The following is a 25,022-nucleotide window of genomic DNA, read 5'->3' as shown; positions in this document are numbered from 1 at the left end:
AAAGTAGGATTGGATTAGGTTGTAATTTGACTCGCAACCTGCCTGGTTGTAATACTCTCCATTAGGGATGTTCGATATGGGCTTCTATACCGATATTGTCCAACCTCTTAATTTCCGATACCGATATATGTGGGGTTCCCCCCCCCCCCCAAAAACTGAATAATTTCAGGTAATTAACATTACACGTCTCTTGTCGTGGAATTAACACAACATTATTTTTTTGGAATACCGATCATTTCCGATATTACATTTTAATGCCAATATCGGCTGATAATATCGGACATCCCTACTCTCCATCTGTTTACTCCCATCGTTTAGTGGCAGATGAGTGTGGCTGGCCGCTGCTGGCCTCTCCCCAAGAGCACACAACAACCTGTAGAAGCAAACCGTGTCACTCAAAGCCATCGGACTGTTAAACAGAGGCTACTGAAAGCCAGTGGTGGAAGAAGTACACGGGTCCTCTACTTCAGGGGTTCCCAAACTTTTCAGGCCGGGGCCCAGAAAATAAGGCGTCAGAGAGCCGCGGCCCAATGCACATCGTCTGGCCTTTTTTTTTTTTTTTTTGCCAGGCGACCCATTTTTTAAGCCAAATATCACTTCAATCCTATTAAGTTAGTTCAAGTTAGTTATTCATTTATATGTGCTATTTATGAGAGGGCTAACTTGTTGCAAAATAATAATGATAATAATAATAGCCTCATTAAAATACTATTGTTGCTTCGGTTGTTTTCAGCGTTTTATGTGCATAATCTGTTATTTAGTTTGAAATGTTCGTTGAAATAAGTAGATTTTTCGTTTTTGTTTATTTATTAAGTTAATATAAAACCATATAGTCACATTTTAGAATACAATAGAATAGAATTTTAGAATACAACTAGAAACACTGTCCTGGCCTGCTTCTAAGTTCAGTGACCTGACAAAAAAAAAAAAAAAAAAAAAAATTTAAATCATCTCGCGGCCCATCCGTGGCTGCTCGCGGCCCACCTTTGGGTCGCGACCCCGACTTTGGGAACCACTTGTCTACTTAACCCTTTTACTACCACATGACAAAGGGTTAACGACCACACTACAGAAGGTTAGCCGTCTGTAGTGTGGTAGTGAAAGGGTTAACCTTCTGTAGTGTGGTAGTGAAAGGGTTAAGGAAAAGTAGAAATACCCAGATAAAATGGTATCTCTCTTTGATAAAAGTTCTCCAGTCAACATTCTACTTAAGTAGAAGAGAGAAGTATTTTATATTCCATGTACTGAAATGCATATTATGATTGTGTATTCCAGTGCTTGGGAGCATTCAACCCTCAACTCTTCCTCTAAAGGTTATGTTATGTTATGTTATGGCGCCAATTACGTCCTCTTAAAGTTGACGGGCTTCAAAATTGAAATGATCAAAATAATCTTCATACATTTTTGCCATGTTTTCTAGTAACTGATAATAATTATAATAATAACTTTGTTTTATATAGCGCCTTTCATAAGACCCAAGGTCGCTTTACATAGGGGGAAAGAAACAAACAAAAATAACAAACATGGTGGACAGACGCAACATTAAAAGTGGGAAATTAGGGGTTAAAGGCCAATTTGAAGAGGTGGGTTTTGAGGAGTCTTTCGAATGAATTCAGAGTTGGGGCGTTGCGGTGTTCTGCAGGGAGGGAGTTCCAGAGGGTGGGAGCTGCCACGCTGAAAGCTCTGTCCCCAAAGGTCCACAGTCTGGTTCGGGGAATGGAGAGCTTACCAGTGTCTGAGGATCGCAGGAACCGTGACTGAGTGTGGGGGTGGAGGAGGTCGGTGAGGTACTGCCAGAGCATGGGGGGATTTGTAAGTGAGCAGGAGGGTTTTGTAGGTGATGTGGGATTTGATGGGGAGCCAGTGGAGCTGGATGAGGGTGGGGGTGATGTGCTGCCAGGGTTTGGTGCGGGTGAGAAGTTTTGAACATGCATGATGGGTTTGAATCATTGTAGTGGAGTAAAATGAACAATGCTTCCTTTTGAAATGTAGTAGAGCAAAAAGTACTAACCTTCTTAAAAATGAAAGCACTCAAGTAAAGTACAAGTGCCTCAGAATTGTACTTAAGTACAATACTATGTTACTTTGCCACTGTTGAGCGCCATGCAGAAGCCCTAAGCATAGGAAAAGATTATATTGGAAATTTGGACATTCCACATTTTCGCTTTGAGGTTCTCAAACAAACAAACAAACAAACACTTGGGGTAGACTCTTTAGTAGGTGGTGAAAACCCTCTTCTGTTTGGTTAGACATCCTAGTGCAGATGCACTGATCCGGGATCAGTGCCCATGTGCCCTTGATAATCAAACAAAAGTAATCCTAGACAAGCACTCCTCCTACCCTGAGGCCCGGCACACACGAGAGGGATGTGATTACTCATCATAACTCAAGATTCTAGTCGTTGATTATTCTGTAGATGCTCGTGGGAAATGCATAGTATTAAATGCAGGGTGGGCAGTTATTGGAAAATAATGCTAATGTTAAGATAAGGGGGATAAGAGTATTCCTTTTCTTCTCTGTTGTTTTGTTATCGGGAATAGTTCTATTTTCGACATAGGATAACACAAAGTAGCCTAGTTCTCTCTCTGTGTGTGTGTGTATCATGGACAGTGGGAGCTAGCATTGACAAATGCAACTTCCAAATTTGAAGTCTAATTAGGTTCTCCATCGAATAATTGATGACTGATTCTTGACATATCCTGACGCCCAGTGGACACACCACGCTGTGACCCAAAACCAGTCAACACTTTAACATCTTTTGACGCCCACAAACAAAGTTGTGCATCTTCAGAATACTGTATTTAAAACTGAATTTGAGTCATTTTAGTTTAGGAGTTCATCAGTCAATTTCAGAACGGAACAAATTACATAAATGGCTGACTTTTTAAAAGTGTGATCTTTCTTGACAAAAAAAATAATAATATGTGGCCTTTACTGTGGAACCCAGACAACTCTTCAAGTTCTGTGGTGCCATCGTGTGTATAAATGTGCATTATGCACCTCCAGTCTGAGCAGACGTTTCTTTAACAACTTTCAACATCTCATCAATGGATGAATGAATAATGAGGCCTAATGGACATTGTCTTGTTCCACTGTAAAAATGCACTGCAGCTGGAAGGACGCGTATGAAAACAACTGCGCGTGCTGAAAAGCCCCTATAGCCCCTTGTAGCTGATGGTGTTTAGTTACTGTAGCCCCTTGTAGCTGATGGTGTTTAGTTACTGTAGTGATGGTGTTTAGTTACTGTAGCTGATGGTGTTTAGTTACTGTAGTTACTGTAGTGTAGTGTACTGTAGTGATAGTGTTTAGTTACTGTAGTGATAGTGTTTAGTTACTGCAGCTGATAATGTTTATTTACTGTAGCTGATGGTGTTTAGTTACTGTAGCTGATGTTTAGTTACTGTAGCTGATGTTTAGTTACTGTATCTGATGTTTAGTTACTGTAGCTGATGGTGTTTAGTTACTGTAGCTGATGGTGTTTAGTTACTGTAGTGATGGTGTTTAGTTACTGTAGCTGATGGTGTTTAGTTACTGCAGCTGATGGTGTTTAGTTACTGCAGCTGATGGTGTTTAGTTACTGTAGTGATAATGTTTAGTTACTGTAGCTGATGGTGTTTAGTTACTGTAGCTGATGGTGTTTAGTTACTGTAGCTGATGGTGTTTAGTTACTGCAGCTGATGGTGTTTAGTTACTGCAGCTGATGGTGTTTAGTTACTGTAGTGATAGTGTTTAGTTACTGTAGTGATAGTGTTTAGTTACTGCAGCTGATAATGTTTATTTACTGTAGCTGATGGTGTTTAGTTACTGTAGCTGATGTTTAGTTACTGTATCTGATGTTTAGTTACTGTAGCTGATGTTGTTTAGTTACTGTAGCTGATGGTGTTTAGTTACTGTAGCTGATGGTGTTTAGTTACTGCAGCTGATGGTGTTTAGTTACTATAGTTTAGTTACTGTATCTGATGTTTAGTTACTGTATCTGATGGTGTTTAGTTACTGCAGCTGATGGTGTTTAGTTACTGCAGCTGATGGTGTTTAGTTACTGCAGCTGATAATGTTTAGTTACTGTAGCTGATGGTGTTTAGTTACTGTAGCTGATGGTGTTTAGTTACTGTATCTGATGTTTAGTTACTGTATCTGATAGTGTTTAGTTACTGTAGCTGATGGTGTTTAGTTACTGTAGCTGATGGTGTTTAGTTACTGTAGCTGATGGTGTTTAGTTACTGTAGCTGATGTTTAGTTACTGTATCTGATAGTGTTTAGTTACTGTATCTGATGGTGTTTAGTTACTGCAGCTGATGGTGTTTAGTTACTGTAGCTGATGGTGTTTAGTTACTGTAGCTGATGGTGTTTAGTTACTGTAGCTGATGGTGTTTAGTTACTGTAGCTGATGTTTAGTTACTGTATCTGATAGTGTTTAGTTACTGTAGCTGATGGTGTTTAGTTACTGTAGCTGATGGTGTTTAGTTACTGTAGCTGATGGTGTTTAGTTACTGTAGCTGATGGTGTTTAGTTACTGTCTAGCTGATAGTGTTTAGTTACTGTATCTGATGTTTAGTTACTGTAGCTGATGGTGTTTAGTTACTGTATCTGATGTTTAGTTACTGTAGCTGATGGTGTTTAGTTACTGTAGCTGATGGTGTTTAGTTACTGTAGCTGATGGTGTTTAGTTACTGTAGCTGATGGTGTTTAGTTACTGTATCTGATAGTGTTTAGTTACTGTAGCTGATGGTGTTTAGTTACTGTATCTGATGTTTAGTTACTGTAGCTGATGGTGTTTAGTTACTGTAGCTGATGGTGTTTAGTTACTGTAGCTGATGGTGTTTAGTTACTGTAGCTGATGGTGTTTAGTTACTGTAGCTGATAGTGTTTAGTTACTGTATCTGATGTTTAGTTACTGTAGCTGATGGTGTTTAGTTACTGTATCTGATGTTTAGTTACTGTAGCTGATGGTGTTTAGATTGATTAGTTACTGCAGGGCGGCTAGGTGGTGTAGTGGGCAAGGCACTCGCCACCAGTGTGGAGACGCTAGGATTCGCGTGTTCGAATCCAGCTCTCCACATTGTTTTCAGTTTAGCTGGTCGTCCGCAGTAATACACATTGGCCGTATTACGGGGAGGGAAAACTGATGGGTGGGGATCGAACGTTGTGAACAAGCGACTCCTACAAGTCGGTTGGTGCGCCTGCGCAGTAGAATCAGGAAGTGTCGGGGGCAGCGTGAGCCTCCCACGCGTTACTCCTCGACACTGAGAGATCGAGCTGCGCAGGTGAAAAGATGCGACTGCTGTTACCTCAAGTACCGGAGGGGACTTGTGCTATGTATGACTTAGTCCACATTGCAGCCGGCTTGTGGGAGGCAAGAAACAGCGTTCGTGACAGGGGAGGGTTGAATTGGATGATACGAAATTGGGATGGGAGAAAATCTAGAAAAAATGGGAGAAAAAGTGGATAAAAAAAAAAAGATTGATTAGTTACTGCAGCCCCTTGTAGCTGATGGTGACGATGACGGCTGTGTACAGTTGCAAAAGCTTTGGATTTGTCGTCCTCAGACGGGTTCGCCAGCGGAGATTCCAATCATTTCGATCCTCCATACATCCGGCTAGTTGTATTGTGATGTGTTGATATTCTGCCTCAAAATAAATTAGGGTCATCATCAGTGGTGGAACGAACTTCTCACCACAGTTAGGACAGCCGAAACACCACCAATATTTCGCCAAAATCGATCTTCCTTTGTTTGACCGGTAGATGTTTGGTTTTCCCGCACAGGGGACCCCGTTTCCAATGAGTTACAGTGTCGGATGAAAATCTCAAATCTCCTAATCTCGCACACGACCAGAAACTCTCAGCGGTTTTGCACACAATTATTTTAGTTTGACAAGTTACTGAGAGTAAGTGAGTTTGAATATGGCCACCGGTGATGTCATCGGGGACATTGAATCCTTGTGTTGTGTTAATTACAGCTCAAGGAACTGACAAGTGACAAGGTAGCAATCCCTATATAAGACAAGGTTTTGCTATTTTTGCCGTCTACATCATTTCATGGTGCTGTCTCAATAACTGTCAAACTAAATGAATGGGTGCAAAACTGATTTAGAGTTTTTGGAAGCGTGAGATTATTATGCAAAAATAAATCGGCATTGTTTTTTGGCAAAGTCGTCCTTTTTAGATTAACTGCATCTTTTCTGTGGCACGGTGACGCTGCGATTAACCCTTTCACTGTGACAATACAGAAGTGGCAGTGAAAGGGTTAACACTGTTGCCTCATAGCAAGAGGGTCCTGCGTTTGAACCCGACTGGGGGGGGGGGGGGGGGGTCTGTTTATATAGCATTTCCTCCCACACCATAAAAGACGGGTAGCCTACATACTTCCCCATTAGCATTAGAGCTGGATAGGGATGGGTACCGAATCCGGCACTTTTTATGGGTATGAACCGAATCATGTCGGTACTACAGAGTATCGATTCACGGGAGATCCACCGGTGCCACAATTCGCTAGTGTTTTTTTTTTAAGTCTGATGACGTCAACATTTCCATTTACCACTAAATGAAACCTATGAAGTGTGCCGCACGTTCACGTCAACATTCACGTGCACAATACACGCTTACCTAGGATTTGACTTTATTCAACAACAAAGCAGTCGGGGCAATCATGGCAAGCCGAAAACGGTCGCAAGTGTGGTTACACTTTACAAAGCTAGATGCAGACAACGCTCACTGCAATATTATATATATATATATTAACAAATTGTTCTAAATAAATAATAATGATAATACATAATTTGAAGTTTGGATTTTTTTTTTACAACTGAGGTAGATACGGTAGATTACATTTTTAGAGACTAAAGTACCGGAAAAAAGATACCGTTGGGTACCGGTATCGGTTCAAATGTGAACGGTACCCAACCCTAGAGCTGGAGTTGGTCCCCGAGCACTGGACTGAGGCTGGCTGCACACCACTGGACTGAGGCTGGCTGCACACCACTGGACTGAGGCTGGCTGCACACCACTGGACTGAGGCTGGCTGCACACCACTGGACTGAGGCTGGCTGCACACCGTTGGACCCAACGGGGTCAAAGCGTAGACAAAAGGGTGATCTTTGACGAGTGATTTTTATTTTCCATTTTCAGGCTATTTAACTTGATTAATAAATAATCAAGTGGGCTATAGACTTCAATTATTTTATTATATTAATTATTAAGAAAAAGGGCATTCAGACATGATATTCTACATATGAAAAGATATTTGTATATTTTTCTGCAACCACCCCCCCCCCCCCCCCCCCCCCCTCCTCCAAAAAACATCGTACGACTGATTGGAGAGACATTTCGAAGGAGATTGTGTTCATCAATAATAACGACCAACTTGGTTTTCACTTGAAAGAAGTGTCTATTTTTACAGTTTAATTCATAGTGAAGGTGACATGGATATACAGGCTGTATGTGGTCAGAGTCCGAATGAGGTCATGGTGTAAAGCTATAGGATATATAATAGAACTATTTAGATTACTGTATGTGGTCAGAGTCCGAATGAGGTCATGGTGTAAAGCTATAGGATATATAATAGAACTATTTAGATTACTGTATGTGGTCAGAGTCCGAATGAGGTCATGGTGTAAAGCTATAGGATATATAATAGAACTATTTAGATTACTGTATGTGGTCAGAGTCCGAATGAGGTCATGGTGTAAAGCTATATGATATATAATAGAACCATTTAGATTACTGTATGTGGTCAGAGTCTGAATGAGGTCATGGTGTAAAGCTATAGGATATATAATAGAACTCTTTAGATGACTCCCTGTGAGCTCATGCATATAGTCGTACCGCAGTGGAGACATTGAAGGTGTATGAGATCTATCTAACTATGAATGAGAAGTTTATTTTTGAACATGTAATTCTCCATTTCCTCCAAACAAATCACAGTATCTTGTTCCGTCAAACCAAACAATCATAACAACAAATAAAAAAACATTAATAAAAAACATTAAAAAAAAAAGAAAAAGGAATTATAAACAAAAGGTCAAGGGCAATGTGTTTGGTTAGCAGACATGTCCAAAAAAGGAGTAGAGGGAAGCTAAGCTTATTGATCCCTACCCCCTTACATTTATATTTGTTCTTCCATTCATTTGACTAGATATAACATAATTTAGTATATTACAATATAGAATATACTTTTACTTATATTAAAAAAAAGATTAGAAAAAAAACTTGATTCACTTGACAGCAGTGAATATAGTACAGCACTACATAACACAATATAACATAACTTTGTTTATCCTCATTACTCATTTCTGTATTTCTCTAATGTGTATCTTTTTAGCTGCTTTTTAAATTGTGCCACATGTTTACTCAGTTTGATGTATTCAGGTAAATTATTCCACAACTTCACTCCTCACACTAGGGCTGGGCGATATGGATAAAAATCATATCGCGATAACGATATGATAATGTTATCATATTTCTCTATCGATAATTATCGAATTGTTATAAGTATAATTTTTTTTTTTTTTTTTTTATATATAAACAACAGATGTATGTTTATTTTGCAGCAATTCTTTGTCATTGCCGCCATCTTTAGTGTTACATCCCCTCACACTCCAGTTCTCAGGCTGCAGCTGGTTTAAAAGCCAAAGTAAACTGGCTTCTCTGCTGGCTGTGGCTCCAGGGGAGTTGAACAGTTCTGGCTCTGCTCGTTTATTTTCGATCTTTTGGCGCTTTTTTGGTGGACAAGCCACCGCACATGTGCACTGTGACTCGTGACTGGAGTCTAGTTCTGCTAGCACACATAGCCTACTGTGTACAGACGGTTTCAAACTGTATTTTAAATTAGAAAGCAAACTAAATAAATGGACAAGAGAAAAATAAATCTCAATTTGGTCAGTATTGTCATTTGGACAAGCAAAGCCATTACTTTTAAGTTGCAGGCAAGAAAGACAAGTCTGTCCACTGTCTCTGGTTTTAAAACTGCCCTGTTGCAGGTCACAAAAAAAAGAATACCGATATGCACATGCTTTTCAGCGTGGTGTGTACCATTGGTTGTTTAAGATTCCCTCTCCCTCTTAAGTTATATTCTCCTTCCCTGTCTCTGAACCATTTTTGAATGTTGCCTGCGATTAGTTTGTATCTGGCTTTGTATACAATGAGGGCAGTTTTGAAATCCACTAGGTCCATACATTTCAAACTATCTAGCTCTGTCACTCTCAATCCAATCACACACTCACACACACATACTCTCTCACACACACACACTTTTCTGTTTCTTTAAATTTGATTTCTCAGTCCCCATTACCATGGCAACGGATGTCAAGGTCCGTCTACGTGTCCAGTAGGGAGGAGGACAAACTGTCTTTATCATAATCAGACTTGAAGAACAGCTGGATGCGTCTCCATGATACTAACAACTAATGGGTCCCGATTTGACCGTTGTCTGCTCCATAACTGGACCCTGGCTTAACCCTTTCACTGCGACAATACAGAGTTAACCCTTTCACTGCCACACAACAGCAGGTTTACCGTCTGTAGTGTGATAGTAAAGGGTTAACCTTCTGTAGTGTGGCAGTGAAAGGGTTAGTCCAAACCAATGCTGACATCTATTGATATTGGATTTTAATATTTTCTTATTTCGTATCGAATTGGCAGAGGAGAAAAAGTAGATAAAAAAAAATTTCTTGGTCAACTAATGGTCAGGATTTGTCAACAAATCGATTAGTTGATTCAGTCGACAACTTTGTAAAATTGTGTTTCCAATCACACAGAAGAACCTCTTTAAATCGAATGCTTACCAGAGATATGCATTTTTCAGGAACTAACATAAAAACATAAAAAAATCAACTAATTGACCAACAATGTCTCGACAAAGACCAAACCGATTGATTAATCCATTACGGAGAAGTATCATGGTATTTCGGCCGTTAATTTACCAAGTGATGTGTCACCATGGTACCATTTTTGCACTTAATAATACCATAACACCATGGTATAATCCAATTTAAAGCTGCTATATAGATAACATTTTTATGTATAGTAATCATTTAAAAAAAAATAGAAAATGAAAAGGAAAACCCTTTAGAAAGGTGTGGAATAAAAGTATGTATTGATTAATGAATTTATCATTGAAAAACATGTTGTGGGTCCAAAATGAATCTTGCAGCAGGCTTGTATCCCCTCCCTACTTCCCATTTCCCCACGTGGAATGCACCTGATTGGATAGATGACGTGCTGGTGCTCTAGTGCAGGGGTTCTCAACCTTTCTGCTGCCAAGGCACCCCTGTGTTCAATAAAATATTCCAGGGCACCCCTACATACGATAAAGACTTTTCCGGTCCTGTCTTTTTTGCTACAATGATGACAAAAGTGCTTGCTTTCAAAATAATGTTTATTTAAGAAACCGGGAAACACATTTGTGTGTATATGCAGGCTATATAATGCATTATTAACAGGTGTTTCAGGTCTAAATGGCTTAGTACGGTTGACATTACACTGCTTGTAGTAGTAAATCAAATAGCATATTTTTTTTAATAAAATTACAGAAAATTATCACTTAAGTGCTATCTGTTGCAGCGGCACACTTTTCCATAAAAATAGCATATTTGGATAAGTGTGACCATTTCTCAAACTGAAAATCATGTATTTTTTTTTAAATACAGAAAAGGATCACTAAAGTGCTATCTGTTGCAGCTGCACTGTTCTCCATAAAAATTGCATATTTGGATAAGTTTGACCATTTCTCAAAAACAGAAAATCATGTATTTTTTTTTAAATACAGAAAAGGATCACCAAATTACCATTTCTCAAAAAATATAAATAAATACAGAAAATAAGCACTTGTTCACTCGGTGGACATTTCTAGCTCAATGCGAGGTCTGCTGCTGCTGGCTAATAATACCGTCAATACGTGGAGAGATCTTTGGCAACACACATGTCATCCTCAAGGCTCAACTTGGCCCTATATTTTGTTTTCAGAGCTGTCATGGATGAAAAGCCAGCTTCACACAGATATGTGGTGCTGAATGGTATCAACACCTTAACTGCTGCATCATGAGATACTTGGTACTCAGCACCACACTCTGAAACTAGCTCTCCAGGTGCTATCAGATGAGATTTCAATGAGTTCTTCCAACAGTTTGGATGGAAATGAGTCAGGAAGCTTTGTCTCAATGTTGTCTGTAAAGTTTTTTTTTTATCCAAGGTGATCCTTTTCTGTGTTTTATTAAATAATGATTTTGAGAAATGGTCAAACTTATCCAAATATGGTATTTTCATGGAAAACAGTGCAGCTGCAACAGATAGATAGCACTTTAGTGATAATTTTCTGTAATAATAATTTTATTTTTATTTTTTTTAATAAATCTCAAGGCACCCCTGGCAGCTCTCTGCGGCACCCTAGGGTGCCGCAGAACCGCTGCTCTAGTGGAATGCACCTGATTGGATAGATGACGTGCTGGTGCTCTAGTGCAACATCTAGTGGGTCACGACTTTACCACTGTCTGCTCCATAACTGAAACCTGGCTTGCCATGGTATTTTGGGAATACCAGACGACTGCTCTACCTCCTGAACCACTGTCGCCGCAGGACGAGGGCAGACTGCTAGCGCATCGTTCTCTCCGCGAGGTGACCGGCTACTAGGGATGGGTACCGAATACGGTACTTTTAAGGGTATCGACCGAATCACGTCGGTACTACAGAGTACCGATTCACGTGAGATCCACCGGTGCCACATTTCGGTAATGCACATTGTCAACGTATCGTTTACCGCGAAGTGTGCCGCACGTTCACATCAACGCTCACGCGCTTACCTAGGATTTGACTTGATTCAACAACAAAGCAGTCGGGGCAATGATGAGCCGAAAACGTCTGCAAGTGTGGTTACACTTTACAAAGCTAGATGCAGACAACGCTCGCGGCAATATTATATACTAACAAATTTCTTTTTTGTTTTTTTTCCCCCTCCTTTTTCCTCCGATTTTCTCCCATCCCAATGTTAGTCGTTATGCCAATTCCCAATCCCCTTCCTGGTCGCTGCACACTTATCCCCCACAGTCGGTCTGAGAGTGTGGAGGCTACCACGTGCTTCCTCTGACACACGTCCAGCCAGCCAATCAACCGCTTCTTTTCACCTGGCAGCGTGGACTCTCACTGAGAGGGTGTAACGTGTGGAAGGATCACACTATCCCACTTAGATCCTATCCGCGCTTAGCAGGCGCCCCGACCGAACTGTAGGAGTCGCTGTTTACAACGACCCGGACCCACCCCGCCAGCTTCTCCCACCCTCTAATACTGCCAATTGTATTAGTGTGAACGGCCAGCCAAGCTGGTGACAACCCCGGAGCTGTGAGCTGGATTCTAACAGGCGAATCCAGCCGCTCCGGGGTTGGTGACGAACGCAATCTCCGTTACGCCACCCACTAACGAATTGTTCTAAATAAATAATGATAATTTGAAGTTTGGAAAAAATTTTTACAACTGAGGTAGGTAGATGACATTTTTAGAGACTAAAGTACTGAAAAAAGGTACCGGTTCAAATGTGAACTGCACCCTACCGGCTACAATCTGGCGTGTCTCCAGGATCTGTGCCGACACAGACACCCGCCCACCCTGGACACAGACACCACCCACCCTGGACACAGACACCCACCCACCCTGGACACAGACACCCACCCACCCTGGACACAGACACCACCCACCCTGGACACAGACACCACCCACCCTGGACACAGACACCACCCACCCTGGACACAGACACCACCCACCCTGGACACAGACACCCACCCACCCTGGACACAGACACCCACCCTGGACACAGACTCTTTGAAACACTCCCCCTCTGGCAGGAGGCAGCGGTCCATCGGTACCAAAACCTCACGTCAACAGCCTCTTCCCCAATTTTAAAATAACACCAGATCAGGGACCGAAACACATCGGGGGAAATACCTGGGAAATGTCAATAGTGATTACTGCGCTTTTCAATAGCCGGCAGGTTGTCCTCAGAGGTGCCGCTGTTCCCTCCTGACAGCTCTCCAAAGGAGCTGTTCTACAACGCTCCACCACTCCTGACCCCTGACCCGCCCAGTCGCATGTAGGAGGAAAACACTTCAAACTGAAGTTTCAAGTTTGATTTTATTTGTCACGTATATTGTATAAAGTACATGTACATTCCAGACTCTGGCACTCCCTGCCCCCACATATCCGACAGTCTGACTCACTCTAATCATTCAAATCACAACTGAAAACCCATCTGTTCAAACTCTCATATTCACTATAACCTCTGCCACTGTCCTATACCCCCCTGCTGTTTGTTTGTTTTTTAATTTCACTGTTTTTATACTTCCGGTTTGTTTTATTTTTTACCTTGACTTTTAACTGCCTTGCTGTGTTTTTTTTTCTATGATCTGTAAGGTGACCTTGGGTGTCGTGAAAGGCGCCACCAAATAAAATGTATTATTAAATGCTTTGTTCTGTATGAGCCCCTGAGAATGTGCTTCATACAGTAAAAGAGGAATAACACTATACAAACTAAAGTACAATCCAAGCACAATGAGGTACAAATGAGAGACAATGAGGTACAAAAACCTTTTTAATAAGGCAAGGTGCAAATGATGATGAGGTATATGTATAATGTAGTGTTAAAAGTGTCTACACTGCACTGAAACGACACTTAAGCGCTAGCGTCTCTTTTTCTCCACCCCATGTCTTTGTTATGTGTTGCGGTTTGTGTGGAGAAAGCGGACTCCGTTTCGGTGTTGCTGTTAAGCCATTCATATTAGTATTCATCAATACGACCTCTCGAGATCGCTACACTAATTTCCCGTCACTGTCCTACCCCTGCCGTCCCCGTTTGCTGTGGGCTTGGAACATTGTTCTCTCTTGTTGTTGTAACGGATTCTTCCCCCCCCCCCCACGTGTGTTTACTGACCAGTAACCGTGGGACACCGGGCCGGGTGGGGGGGGGTTTATCCCTGGATGTGTGACCCAGTCCGTTGATTATTAGAACCTGTCCGACCTGTTCAGGGGGTCTCATATGATCACCCCAGCCTTGTCCCGGGCGAGGGCATGAATAGAGGGCGTCCTCGGGCCTCGGGGGGAGAGAGGTCTAATGTTCTCCTCTAGTGTCAGTTGGGGACCTTGTTGTCGTCGGGTGCCTTTTTCCATTGAGGCAGAGGGACAGAGGCAGGCTGTGTGTGTGTGTGGCTAGTCCTGCTCTCAGCACTTTGATGTGGGTGGGACAGGAGATACTGTCTGCTGTAACCGTCTCATCTGCTCCCCCAGGCCTCTCTCTCTCTCTTCCTCTATTCCTCTCTGCCTTACTCGCTTCTTTCTCTCTCTCTCGACAAGATGGATGCTCTGATTGATCTCTCTCTCTCAGGCCTCCATCCATTTAACTCTCTCTCTCAGCGTCTGTCTCTGCAGACACCACTCCCCCCCCCTCTCTCTCTCTCCCCCCGCCTATTTCTCTCTCTCTCTCTCAGTTTCTCTATAGTTTCTCTGCAGTGAGAGCTGCTGAATGGGGAGTTTCAGTCCTCCTGGGTGTCATTACTGACATCTGAGCTGAGAGCTAGAAACACACACACACACACACACACACACACACACACATGCACACAAGTATATTCACACACACACATACATGCACACATATGCATACACACACATACAGTACATGTTTACACACTGACCCATGTATGCATGCACACATACTGTATACCTGCACACATACTATACACACACACACAGTACAAACATACACACACATTACTGCAGACATGGCACACACATACATGCATACATATACAAACACACACACATTACTGCAGACATGACACACATACAGTATTTTACAAACACACAATCATACACACATTAATGCAGACATGACACACACACACCAGTGGAGGTTATTGCATGACAACTAGTGAGGCAGTGCTTCACTAGTAATCTAAAAAAAATATATATATTATTATTAACACATTGGTCGGCAAAATCGCTTTTCAGCGTTATTGCCCGCCATGCGTTGACGGCCAACATCGCTGTACAGCGTTTTTTAGATCAATATTTCATTTTTCGCCATGGCATTCATAATTCATCCACCCAACCCCCCGATGCCCTAGCGGGACCCTAGATGGGTCGGCAAAGGCTCAATACCGTCACCTGGTGGATGGTCGGGCGAGTTGCACTCTCGCCAAAACCGGATGTTGTCATCGGTGCGTCGAGGAAATTCCTCCGGCAGTCACATCTCGCTACGGGACTCCTGACGGACACTATAGTACATATGGATTGCTTTCTAAACTTAATAATCGATATGATTTCGGCGTTTATTGCGCCATACAAACCGGAAATGGATCTAGGCGATCGCCGACGAATAATTGGGATCTTTCTCCTCCAGTATCATTGGCGCACGGTAAGAGGACACTAACGTTATTTTCAACCCGATTGTGCATTTCCTTGTTTGCAAACCATCTGATCAATATATCCACCCATACTACATAAAGCCGTTACTGATTATCAAGGAATTATAAACGACCCCCCCCCCCCCCTTTCCTCCACGCATGATGAAGCATAATGTATACCGATCATATACATTTGAATTTTTTAATATAGTGTGTATGGGAAAGAAACGCCAATCGATAATCTATCATATGCGTTTGGGCCTATAACTAGCGTTTTTGGAATTACAGCAGAAAAGATTAAAACTTACTTATATTCTCGAAGGTATTAACACAACAATGTATGAATGAAAAAGTAACTGTCCCACATCCTGAACGATAGATAATCGATGTTGAATGGGCCATAGTAATGCAGATATAGCAATAAAATTTTAAAAGTTATAGCCCTGCAAAGAAGGTAAACATCTCCATAGGCTTTTAACGGTGGCAGAGAGGGGTATGAGATGGGCACAACCCCCGGCGGTCAATGTGTTAACACATTGTCCGCCATGGGTTATATCCATCAATATAGCCAGTCTGCCACCGTTGAAAGCCTATGGAGATGTTTACCTTCTTTGCAGGGCTATAACTTTTAAAATTGTATTGCTATATTAACATTAATATGGCCCATTCAACATCGATTATCTATCGTTCCGGATGTGGGAACGTTATATTTTTTCATTCATACATTGTTGTGTTGATACCGTCTTGAATATAAGTGTTTATAAGCTTTTCTGCTGTAATTCCAAACGCTAGTTATAGGCCCAAACGCATAATTCCTTTATCGTCAGTAACGGCTTTATGTAGTATGGGTTGATATATTGATCAGACTGTTTGCAAACAAAAACTCAGGCTGAAAATAACGTTACTGTCCTCTTACCGTTCGCTGATGAGACTGGAAGAAAAAGATGCCAATTATTTGACGCTGATCGCCTAGATCCATTTCCGGTTTGTATGGCGCAATAAACGCCGAAATCATATAGATTATTGCGTTATGGAAGCGATCCATATGCACGCCAGTGTTTGTCAGGACCCACGTAACAAGATATTACTGCCGGAGGAATTTCCTCGACGCACCGATCACAACTTCCGGTTTTGAGAGTAACTCTCTCACAATCATACACACATTACTGCAGACGTGACACACACACATACAGTACATACAAACACACAATCATACACACATTACTGCAGACGTGACACACACATACAGTATATACATACAAACACGCAATCATACACACATTACTGCAGACATGGCACACATACATACATACAAACACACAATCATACACTCATTACTGCAGATAATGGTAGGAGTGGTCATTGAGGTATGATGTCAGCCATGTCGGCGCAGAGCCAGCCACTCCCATTCCTGCGAGGGACGTGAGGAGGATCTGATGGTTTACTGTGTCAAAGGCTGCAGACGGGTCTAGGAGAATCGGGACAGAGGAGAGGCCTTTTGCTTTTGCTAAGTGAAGTGGTTCTGTGACCACAATGAGGGCCGTCTCTGACTGTGGAGTGACCAGTCCTGAAGCCTGACAAGGAAGCATTGGTGTCCTTGTTACGTGATTAGGGTCTAGGTCTAGAGGTCATTCTTTAGTGATACAAAAGGGCAGTTTTAAACACACACTCTACTCAAATCAGCTGACCTGAACAGATTGTCAGCTTTAAAGGAAAACTCCAACATTTTGGGAAATTAGCTTATTTAACATCTTCCCTGGAGAAGATACATATCTGTGGTAAGTTTTTAAGGGGCTAGCGTTACACAATAAATGAGTTATAATAATACCATCAAGTGTGGATTCACTCGCCCAAACCCTGTAGCCATGCATCGCAGTCATAAAAGGGGCTAACTAGGTCGATAGTCCAGCAACGTTATGACTGTCCTATTCATCAATCTCACAATATTCTATTCATCAATCTCACAATATTCGCTAACGTTAGACAGATGGAATACAGCCTTCCATCTAAAAACATAAATGAAAACTTACCACAGTCATGGTATCCATAAACTTCAATCGGTTTGGATCCTTTGAATGAAATGAAAATGTAAACAAACACTGGCCTCATGTTAGAAAGTAGCACTGGTGACGTGAAATCACTGAGCCCAGAGAGGAGTGGTTCGGGCCGTTCGGCAAAAAATAGTTCAGAGTATATTTGCTTTGAAAACGTAAATGTCTAATTCAATAATTTTTTATTTCTCCACGTGGTAAATGCACAGGTCACAACATGTTTACAGGAACGAGTTTTATTTGGAGTGTATTTCGTGACTGTAGGGAACTTCAGGGTAAAGGTCTGACCCACTTCCAGTGATGAAGCTAAGTTACGCTAACGGTGCGGGCGTTCCCTAAGCCTAATGCATGCAGAGAGACAAAAAAGGTATGTATCTTCTTGTCTAACTCCAGGGAAGATGTTAAATAAGCTAATTTCCCAAAATGTTGGAGTTGTCCTTTAAGAAGTTTAACTTTAAAGCAATGTTCCTACATTGCATACATTACTTTTTTTTTTTTTTTTTTTTTTTTTTATGTTTTTGGTAGATTTCTATTGGTTTTGACTACCGGGCAGTCCGGTAGAGAGAGAGAGAGAGAGAGAGAGAGAGGAAAAATGGGAGACAGAGCGGGGGGGGAGACATTCGGCAAAGAAAGGCGGGTCCGGGAATCGAACCCGGGTCTGCCGTGCCGCGACGCAGCGCGTTACGTGGTTCGCCACTTGGGCGCCCCCAGTACATACATTACTGCAGACATGTCGCACACACATACAGTACATACAAACACACAATTGTACACAGAGAGACTGCATCGCTAGGAAACTAATAAACCCAGGGCTCCCTGCTTCCTTCCATAGCCATAAAGAATGTTTATGACAGCAGTTACAACACACACATATACAAATGGACACACAAACACACACACAGCCAGAAATGCGTGAAAATACTTCCTTTATGGCAGCAGTTATGACAACAATTTTCATTCGAACCTTTTAGTAAGAAACTGCAGACGTACATGCACACACATACATGCACACGCATACACACAGAGGCATGGCTGAGAAATAAACTAGATGAAATCTCCTGCCTTCCTTTGACTTCCATAATGTTAGCAAGGTGGAGGGAGAGATTCAGCAGTTTACACAACAAATCACTGTTGTCACTCACAACCGAGTGACAGAATTAGATGTTCTTCTTCGCAGGTGGTTCAGGGTAACATGAAACACACTCTGTACCGCTGATGTTGTGAGTTATACTCTTTAAAAAAATAAAAGTATTCTCTTCCCCTCACCTGTATTCTAGATTTGTTCCGCACAAGCAAATCAGAGAACCGCTTGTCCACAGAATGGAGATGGATGGAATTTGGACGCAAATAGGGGTGTAAAGTACTTTAGTAATTGTACTTCGTTACAATATTTAAGTACTGTTTTTGGGCATTTGTACTTTACTCGAGTATTATTAGGTTTGTATATTTGTACTTTTACTCAATTACATTTCAGAGAAAAAAAACATACTTTTTACTCCTTACATTTAAAATGCAGACCTACAAAGTACAAATCTCGCAGGTCCAACCATTTTAATTAGTATATTAGTTTCTCTGGCCGAACTAATGTTAACGTTATTAGTCCTGTGGCCGAACTTTATTTAAAAACGGCCAATCAAATCCCCATCAATGGAAAATTAACCCGCCCATACCCATGCTGATTGGTCCTTGTGCAAATGTTTTTTTTCACTTTTTAGTACTTAAGTACATTTAAAAGTAGAAACGTTTAGACTTTTACTCAAGTGTGTTTTTTGCCAGATACTCTGACTTTTACTTGAGTACGATTTTGAGACGGTACCCATACTTTCACTTAAAGGGGAACTCCACTATTTTGGGAAATTAGCTTATTTAACATCTTCCCTGGAGTTAGACAAGAAGATACATACCTTTTTTGTCTCTGTGCATGCATTTTAGCTTTGGGAATAGACGCTCCGTTAGCATAGCTTAGCTTCATCACTGGAAGTGAGGCAGGACAGTAGCCTTACAGTGCCTTACAGTGTATTGCAAGGTCTGACATTGACCAAATTTTATATGCATGACCTTGGTGGGCTCTAGGTCAACTCCTGAAAAGGGGGTCAATGTCAGACCTTGCAATCAAAAGTTAGGGGGCGCACTGAAATTATGGCAAGGGTTATTAGCCCCCTAACTTTTGATTGCAAAGTCTGACATTGACCCCCTTTGCAGGAGTTGACCTAGAGCCCACCAAGGTCATGCATATCAAGTTTGGTCAATGTCAGACCTTGCAATACACTGTAAGGCACTGTTAGGCTACTGTCCTGCCTCACTTCCAGTGATGAAGCTAAGCTATGCTAACGGAGCGTCTATTCCCAAAGCTAAAATGCACGCACAGAGACAAAAAAGGTATGTATCTTCTTGTCTAACTCCAGGGAAGATGTTAAATAAGCTAATTTCCCAAAATAGTGGAGTTATCCTTTAAGTATAATTTCTGGGTACTTTTTACACCCCGTAAAGATGCAATAGATTTGTGTTTTATTTTTGACAGGCATAATTGTTACCTAGCTGTACAGAACCTCTAGGAATATGAGGTAACTTCACGGAAAAAGTAGTTTTTAAAAGCTTTAAAATATTGTCGGGTCTAAACACAGTGCACCCATACCACCTTCTCACTCCTCACGCCGATTCAGAGTCTTGGGTTACGACACGGTGTACCGATGCACGTACCGGTCTGATCCAGCGTACCGATGCACGTACCGGTCCGATCCAGCGTACCGATGCACGTACCGGTCCGATCCAGCGTACCGATGCACGTACCGGTCCGATCCAGCGTACCGATGCACATACCGGTCCGATCCATCGCCGTCACTGAACAGTATAGACATTAGGCCAGCAGTTTGAGGTCATCGCTGGATAGAAATGATTGACACATGATCTCCTTTTCTCCCTTTTAGGAAACTTCTAACATGCCTTTTTATGTGTCTGTAATAATATGACACATATTGATTGACATGGCTACAGTGTTTCAGTCTGGTGTCAGCCTGATATCTGATACCAGTGTTTCAGCCTGATATCTGATACCAGTGTTTCAGTCTATCTGATACCAGTGTTTCAGCCTGATATCTGATACCAGTGTTTCAGTCTGGTGTCAGCCTGATATCTGATACCAGTGTTTCAGCCTGATATCTGATACCAGTGTTTCAGTCTGGTGTCAGCCTGATATCTGATACCAGTGTTTCAGCCTGATATCTGATACAAGTGTTTCAGTCCATCTGATACCAGTGTTTAAGTCTGGCCTGATATCTGATACCAGTGTTTCAGTCTGGCCTGACATCTGATACCAGTGTTTCAGCCTGATATCAGTGTTTCAGCCTGATATCTGATACCAGTGTTTCAGTCTGATATCTGATACCAGTGTTTCAGCCTGATATCTGATACCAGTGTTTCAGCCTGATATCTGATACCAGTGTTTCAGTCTGATATCTGATACCAGTGTTTCAGTCTGATATCTGATACCGGTGTTTCAGTCTGGCCTGATATCTTATACCAGTGTCGGTATCTGTGCGCTCCTATAGAACGCGTTCAGGATACCGGTATCCCCGGTACTGATCCAGTACTGATCCTGTGTGTTTCATGTCCATGGTTCCCAGCAGATGACACAGATGGACCTCCCCTCCCACCCGTCGCAGAGAGGCAGGTGAGTTTGGACTCATTGATCTTACATCCCATTATCATTTCTCTGAAACCTTTTGTAGAGGAATATAACTGATCAATGAATGTACTTAGTCAAATATAGACTTGGTTAAACACAGGTTTATTATTACCCAAATAGGTACAAGTGAATCAGAGTTATAGATGGATGACTCGATGGAGACATCGGGCTGATGTGTCCCCAGAAGAGGTCTTTATGGTCGAGAAGGGGATTCTGGGTAGAATGGCCTAGGAATTGGATTGGAGGGTGGCCAGGAGAGTGGGAGGGGTGAGTTAGAAAGGGGGGGGGGCAAGACGCTCGCCACGAATACTAGAGATGCTGGGTTCGCCTGTTCGAGCCCAGCGCTCCACGTTGCTTTCAGTTTAGCTGGTCGTCCGTACTAATACACATTGGCAGTATTAGGGGGTGGGAAACTGATGGGTGGGGATTGGGCGTTGTTGACAGCGACTCCTACAGGTCGGTTGGTGCGCCTGCACAGTAGAATCAGGAAGCGATGGGGGCGGCGCCCCTCCAAAGCGCAGACCCCTGACGCTAAAAGATCGTGCCGCGCAGGTGAAAAGATCCGACTGCTTTTACCTCGAGTATCGGAGGGGACTCGTGCTATGTATGACTTAGTCCACATTGCAGCTGGCTTGTGGGAGGCAAGAAACAACATTTTTACCGGCGCCTTCCCGCTGTGTTTTGAACGCTGCCAATGAACATTAGTTATCAGCCTATCCCTATCGCAGGTGAGCAAATCATAGCAGGGAGGGGGGGGCCCCACCCCCCGCCCCGAGATGCATCCAGCTGCAGCCCCACAGACTATATTGGGCTCCACTGTCTGCGCCCTGTTCGCTGGCGTTACAAAATCTAAGAGGATAGTCTACAGTGGGGGCGGGGCCCCCTAAGCTCCGTGGCCCCCCTGCACCGCAGGGGTGGCGGGGGCCTCCGCTACGCCACTGGTTGGAATCAAATACTTTTAGATGCAAAGCGCCTCATACACTCGCTCACTCATTCGCTCGCTCACTCACTCACTCACTCACTTACGGTTAGCCTCTGCCCATTGACTGATGTTGAGAATCTGCCCTGATCATCTATAACATTGTGTGTCATTGTTCCTGCATTATTTGGCTCAGACTATTGCTCTCCACTTGCCGCCAGCACAAATGACCAACACCTATTTAAAGGAACACGCCAACATTATGGGAAATTCGCTTACCGTCTTTTATTTTGGTAAATCATTTATGTATTAGCGCTCAAAGTGGCAAACTGCACTCAAATCAAATCGGGATCAAAAAAGACATCTGGGGAAAAAAACTAAACAAACGACATTCCAAAAGACCTCCATGTGAAACGCATTATAATAATAGTTCTAATAATAGCTATAATAACCTTTCCCCCTCTTCATCCCTCCGTGCAGCTGGTCCAGTCCCTGGGCGTGGCCATCTACCGGGCTCTGGACTGGGGGCTTGACGACAGCGAGGAGCGGGAGCTGAGTCCACAGCTCGAGGGGCTCATCGAGCGCATGGCGGCGGGGGACCACGGCCCGGGGGCCGACCGCACGGCAGGGAACGTCACCACAGACGAGGGCTACAGCGGGCAGGAGGAGGAGGGGGAGGAGGGGGAGCAAGAGGACGAGGAAGGGGCGTCGAGGCCCGTGTGCCGGTTCCACCAGGTGATGGCGCTGTGTGCGTCTCGGCTGGTCCACCCGGGCCTGGCCCCGGAGCACTACCAGGCCGTCTGCCGGGCCCTGTTCGTGGAGACGCTGGAGCTGCAGACCTTCCTCACCAAGATCCAAGACGCCAAGCAGGTGGGTGGAGCTCGGGTGACGGGTCATTCTAGATCACAGCGAGCAGCCTGGCTGACGGGTCATTCTAGATCACAGCGAGCAGCCTGGCTGACGGGTCATTCTAGATCACAGCGAGCAGCCTGGCTGACGGGTCATTCTAGATCACAGCGAGCAGCCTGGCTGACGGGTCATTCTAGATCACAGCGAGCAGCCTGGCTGACGGGTCATTCTAGATCACAGTAAGCAGCCTGGCTGACGGGTCATTCTAGATCACAGTAAGCAGCCTGGCTGACGGGTCATTCTAGATCACAGTAAGCAGCCTGGCTGACGGGTCATTTTAAATCACAGCAAGCAGCCTGGCTGACGGGTCATTCTAGATCACAGCAAGCGGCTCGGGTGACGGGTCATTCTAGATCACAGCAAGCGGCTCGGGTGACGGGTCATTCTAGATCACAGCAAGCGGCCTGGCTGACTGGTCATTCTAGATATGCCGTGGCCGACACCAGAGGCTCTTATTCGTTTTTTGTAGATGCATTATTTTTACATCTTTTTCTATCAACATTTTCTGCCTTTTATTTGCTAGTTCACAGGCCAGATCCTCTGAGCTCTGTGTGTTTCTGAATCTTCATTAACACTTTGATTGCCTAAGGCTAAATTCATGATATACCATCCGTTGCCAGCTCTATTTAACATGGAGAAGTTCCCCTTCTTTGCAGGGCTATAACTTTTTAAATTCTATTGCTAGATTGCCATTATTAGGGCCCATTCAAGGTCCTATATGTATTGTTCATTGTGTAGCAACGTTAAACTTTTTCATTCACATATTCATAGTAAAATATGGTCTAAAGTATAAGTATGTTTTCATCTCTTTCTGCAGCTTTCTCCAGAACGTGATTTATAGCCCCAAATGCATTATATTGATGATGAAATACAGTTTGATAGCGATCGGTGCCAGATGAAAAATTTCAAATGGACGTGCTTCTAGGAGTTTCTACGTATCATCTGATGATGACCGGATGGGCGGGGGATCGTTTATAATTCCGTGGGCAACGTTATACCATTCATCTAATGTGGGTGATATGATCATCAGAGCAGTTTATATCGAACATGTTAAAAAATAACGCTGAATCTTACCGTATCTTCCTCGCGCCGTTGGACGATGAGCGTGGAACTGAAATATTCCTATTATGGGATGTAGAAATATCCAATCCATTTCCAGGTTGTATAATAGTATATACGTCCAAATCATGTTTATCCAGTTATTTGCAAGCGATCGATATCCAGTGTGTCAAGATGGAGTCCCGCTAATGATAGCGAGTGCCCGGAAGTAATATGGGTGATCACCACTTCATCCACATGACTTCCTGTTTGGCGCTTCTGCCGATCGGCCACCAGATGGCGCTCTTGAACCGCTAGAGGGTTGAGAGGAGGCCAGCACTGTGTCTCAGGGCTGCGGAGGAAAAATATGATTTCGATCACAGATTTTTGAAATATTGATATTAAAGACGAGTTAGGGCGTCCTCGGCAACTTTAGCATGGCTAGGAAAGACGCCTAAACACGTTTTCGGCACTTAAAGTGTTAAATAGATGGTCACAGTAACAAAGGCAGACTAATGGCCGAATAAAGTGATCAGATTGATGTTTATCTTCTTGACGCTGTACCAGTTCTTGGAATTCTGTATTTTATTTTTCTGTACTTAACTCTCTGTAAAAATAAATTATTTTATTTCAGTTGTAAAACTGAAACGTCTCAATTTCAACATTGTTATTAATTTAGAACATTTTTTTATTCACTGTTGTAACACACAATAAATTGCATGAGCATGTATTATGTTTTTAAATGTTTAAATATCAACATTATCTGGCCATCCTATCAACTCCTCTGACCTCATCTGGTCTTTCCAAAGACTCAAGAGATGGGATTGTAATATATCGTCTAGTATATGACACTCTTGTACTAAACATGTAAAGGTACTGGTTCGCTACCCAACCCTAACGGTACCACTGCGTTGTTTCCTCTCGTCAGATGCTGAAGAAGATCCGCACGCAGGAAACGCAGGAAGACCGGTCCACCGCTGAGCTTGACGCATTGAAACACACGGACTGGGTGAGAGACGCGCTGTGTGTGTGTGTGTGTG

At 42.8% G+C, this 25,022-nt stretch overlaps 1 protein-coding gene across 1 annotated transcript in view; it reads left to right on the top strand.

Annotated features, from left to right (window-relative positions):
* spire2 (spire-type actin nucleation factor 2) overlaps positions 1–25,022 on the top strand; it is an 83,914-nt gene that overhangs the window by 5,303 nt on the left and 53,589 nt on the right. Inside the window, exons 2-4 of the mRNA XM_084335490.1 lie at positions 21,058–21,101; positions 22,516–22,905; positions 24,911–24,991. Coding sequence (XP_084191616.1) covers positions 21,058–21,101; positions 22,516–22,905; positions 24,911–24,991 — 515 coding nt within the window. The remainder of the gene's footprint in view (positions 1–21,057; positions 21,102–22,515; positions 22,906–24,910; positions 24,992–25,022) is intronic.

The sequence above is a fragment of the Notolepis coatsorum genome (assembly GCF_963971535.1).
Source record: "Notolepis coatsorum genome assembly, chromosome: 18".
Taxonomy (NCBI): domain Eukaryota; kingdom Metazoa; phylum Chordata; class Actinopteri; order Aulopiformes; family Paralepididae; genus Notolepis; species Notolepis coatsorum.
The sequence above is the reverse complement of the archived record's forward strand: the minus strand, read 5'-3'. Positions and strand labels throughout refer to the sequence as shown.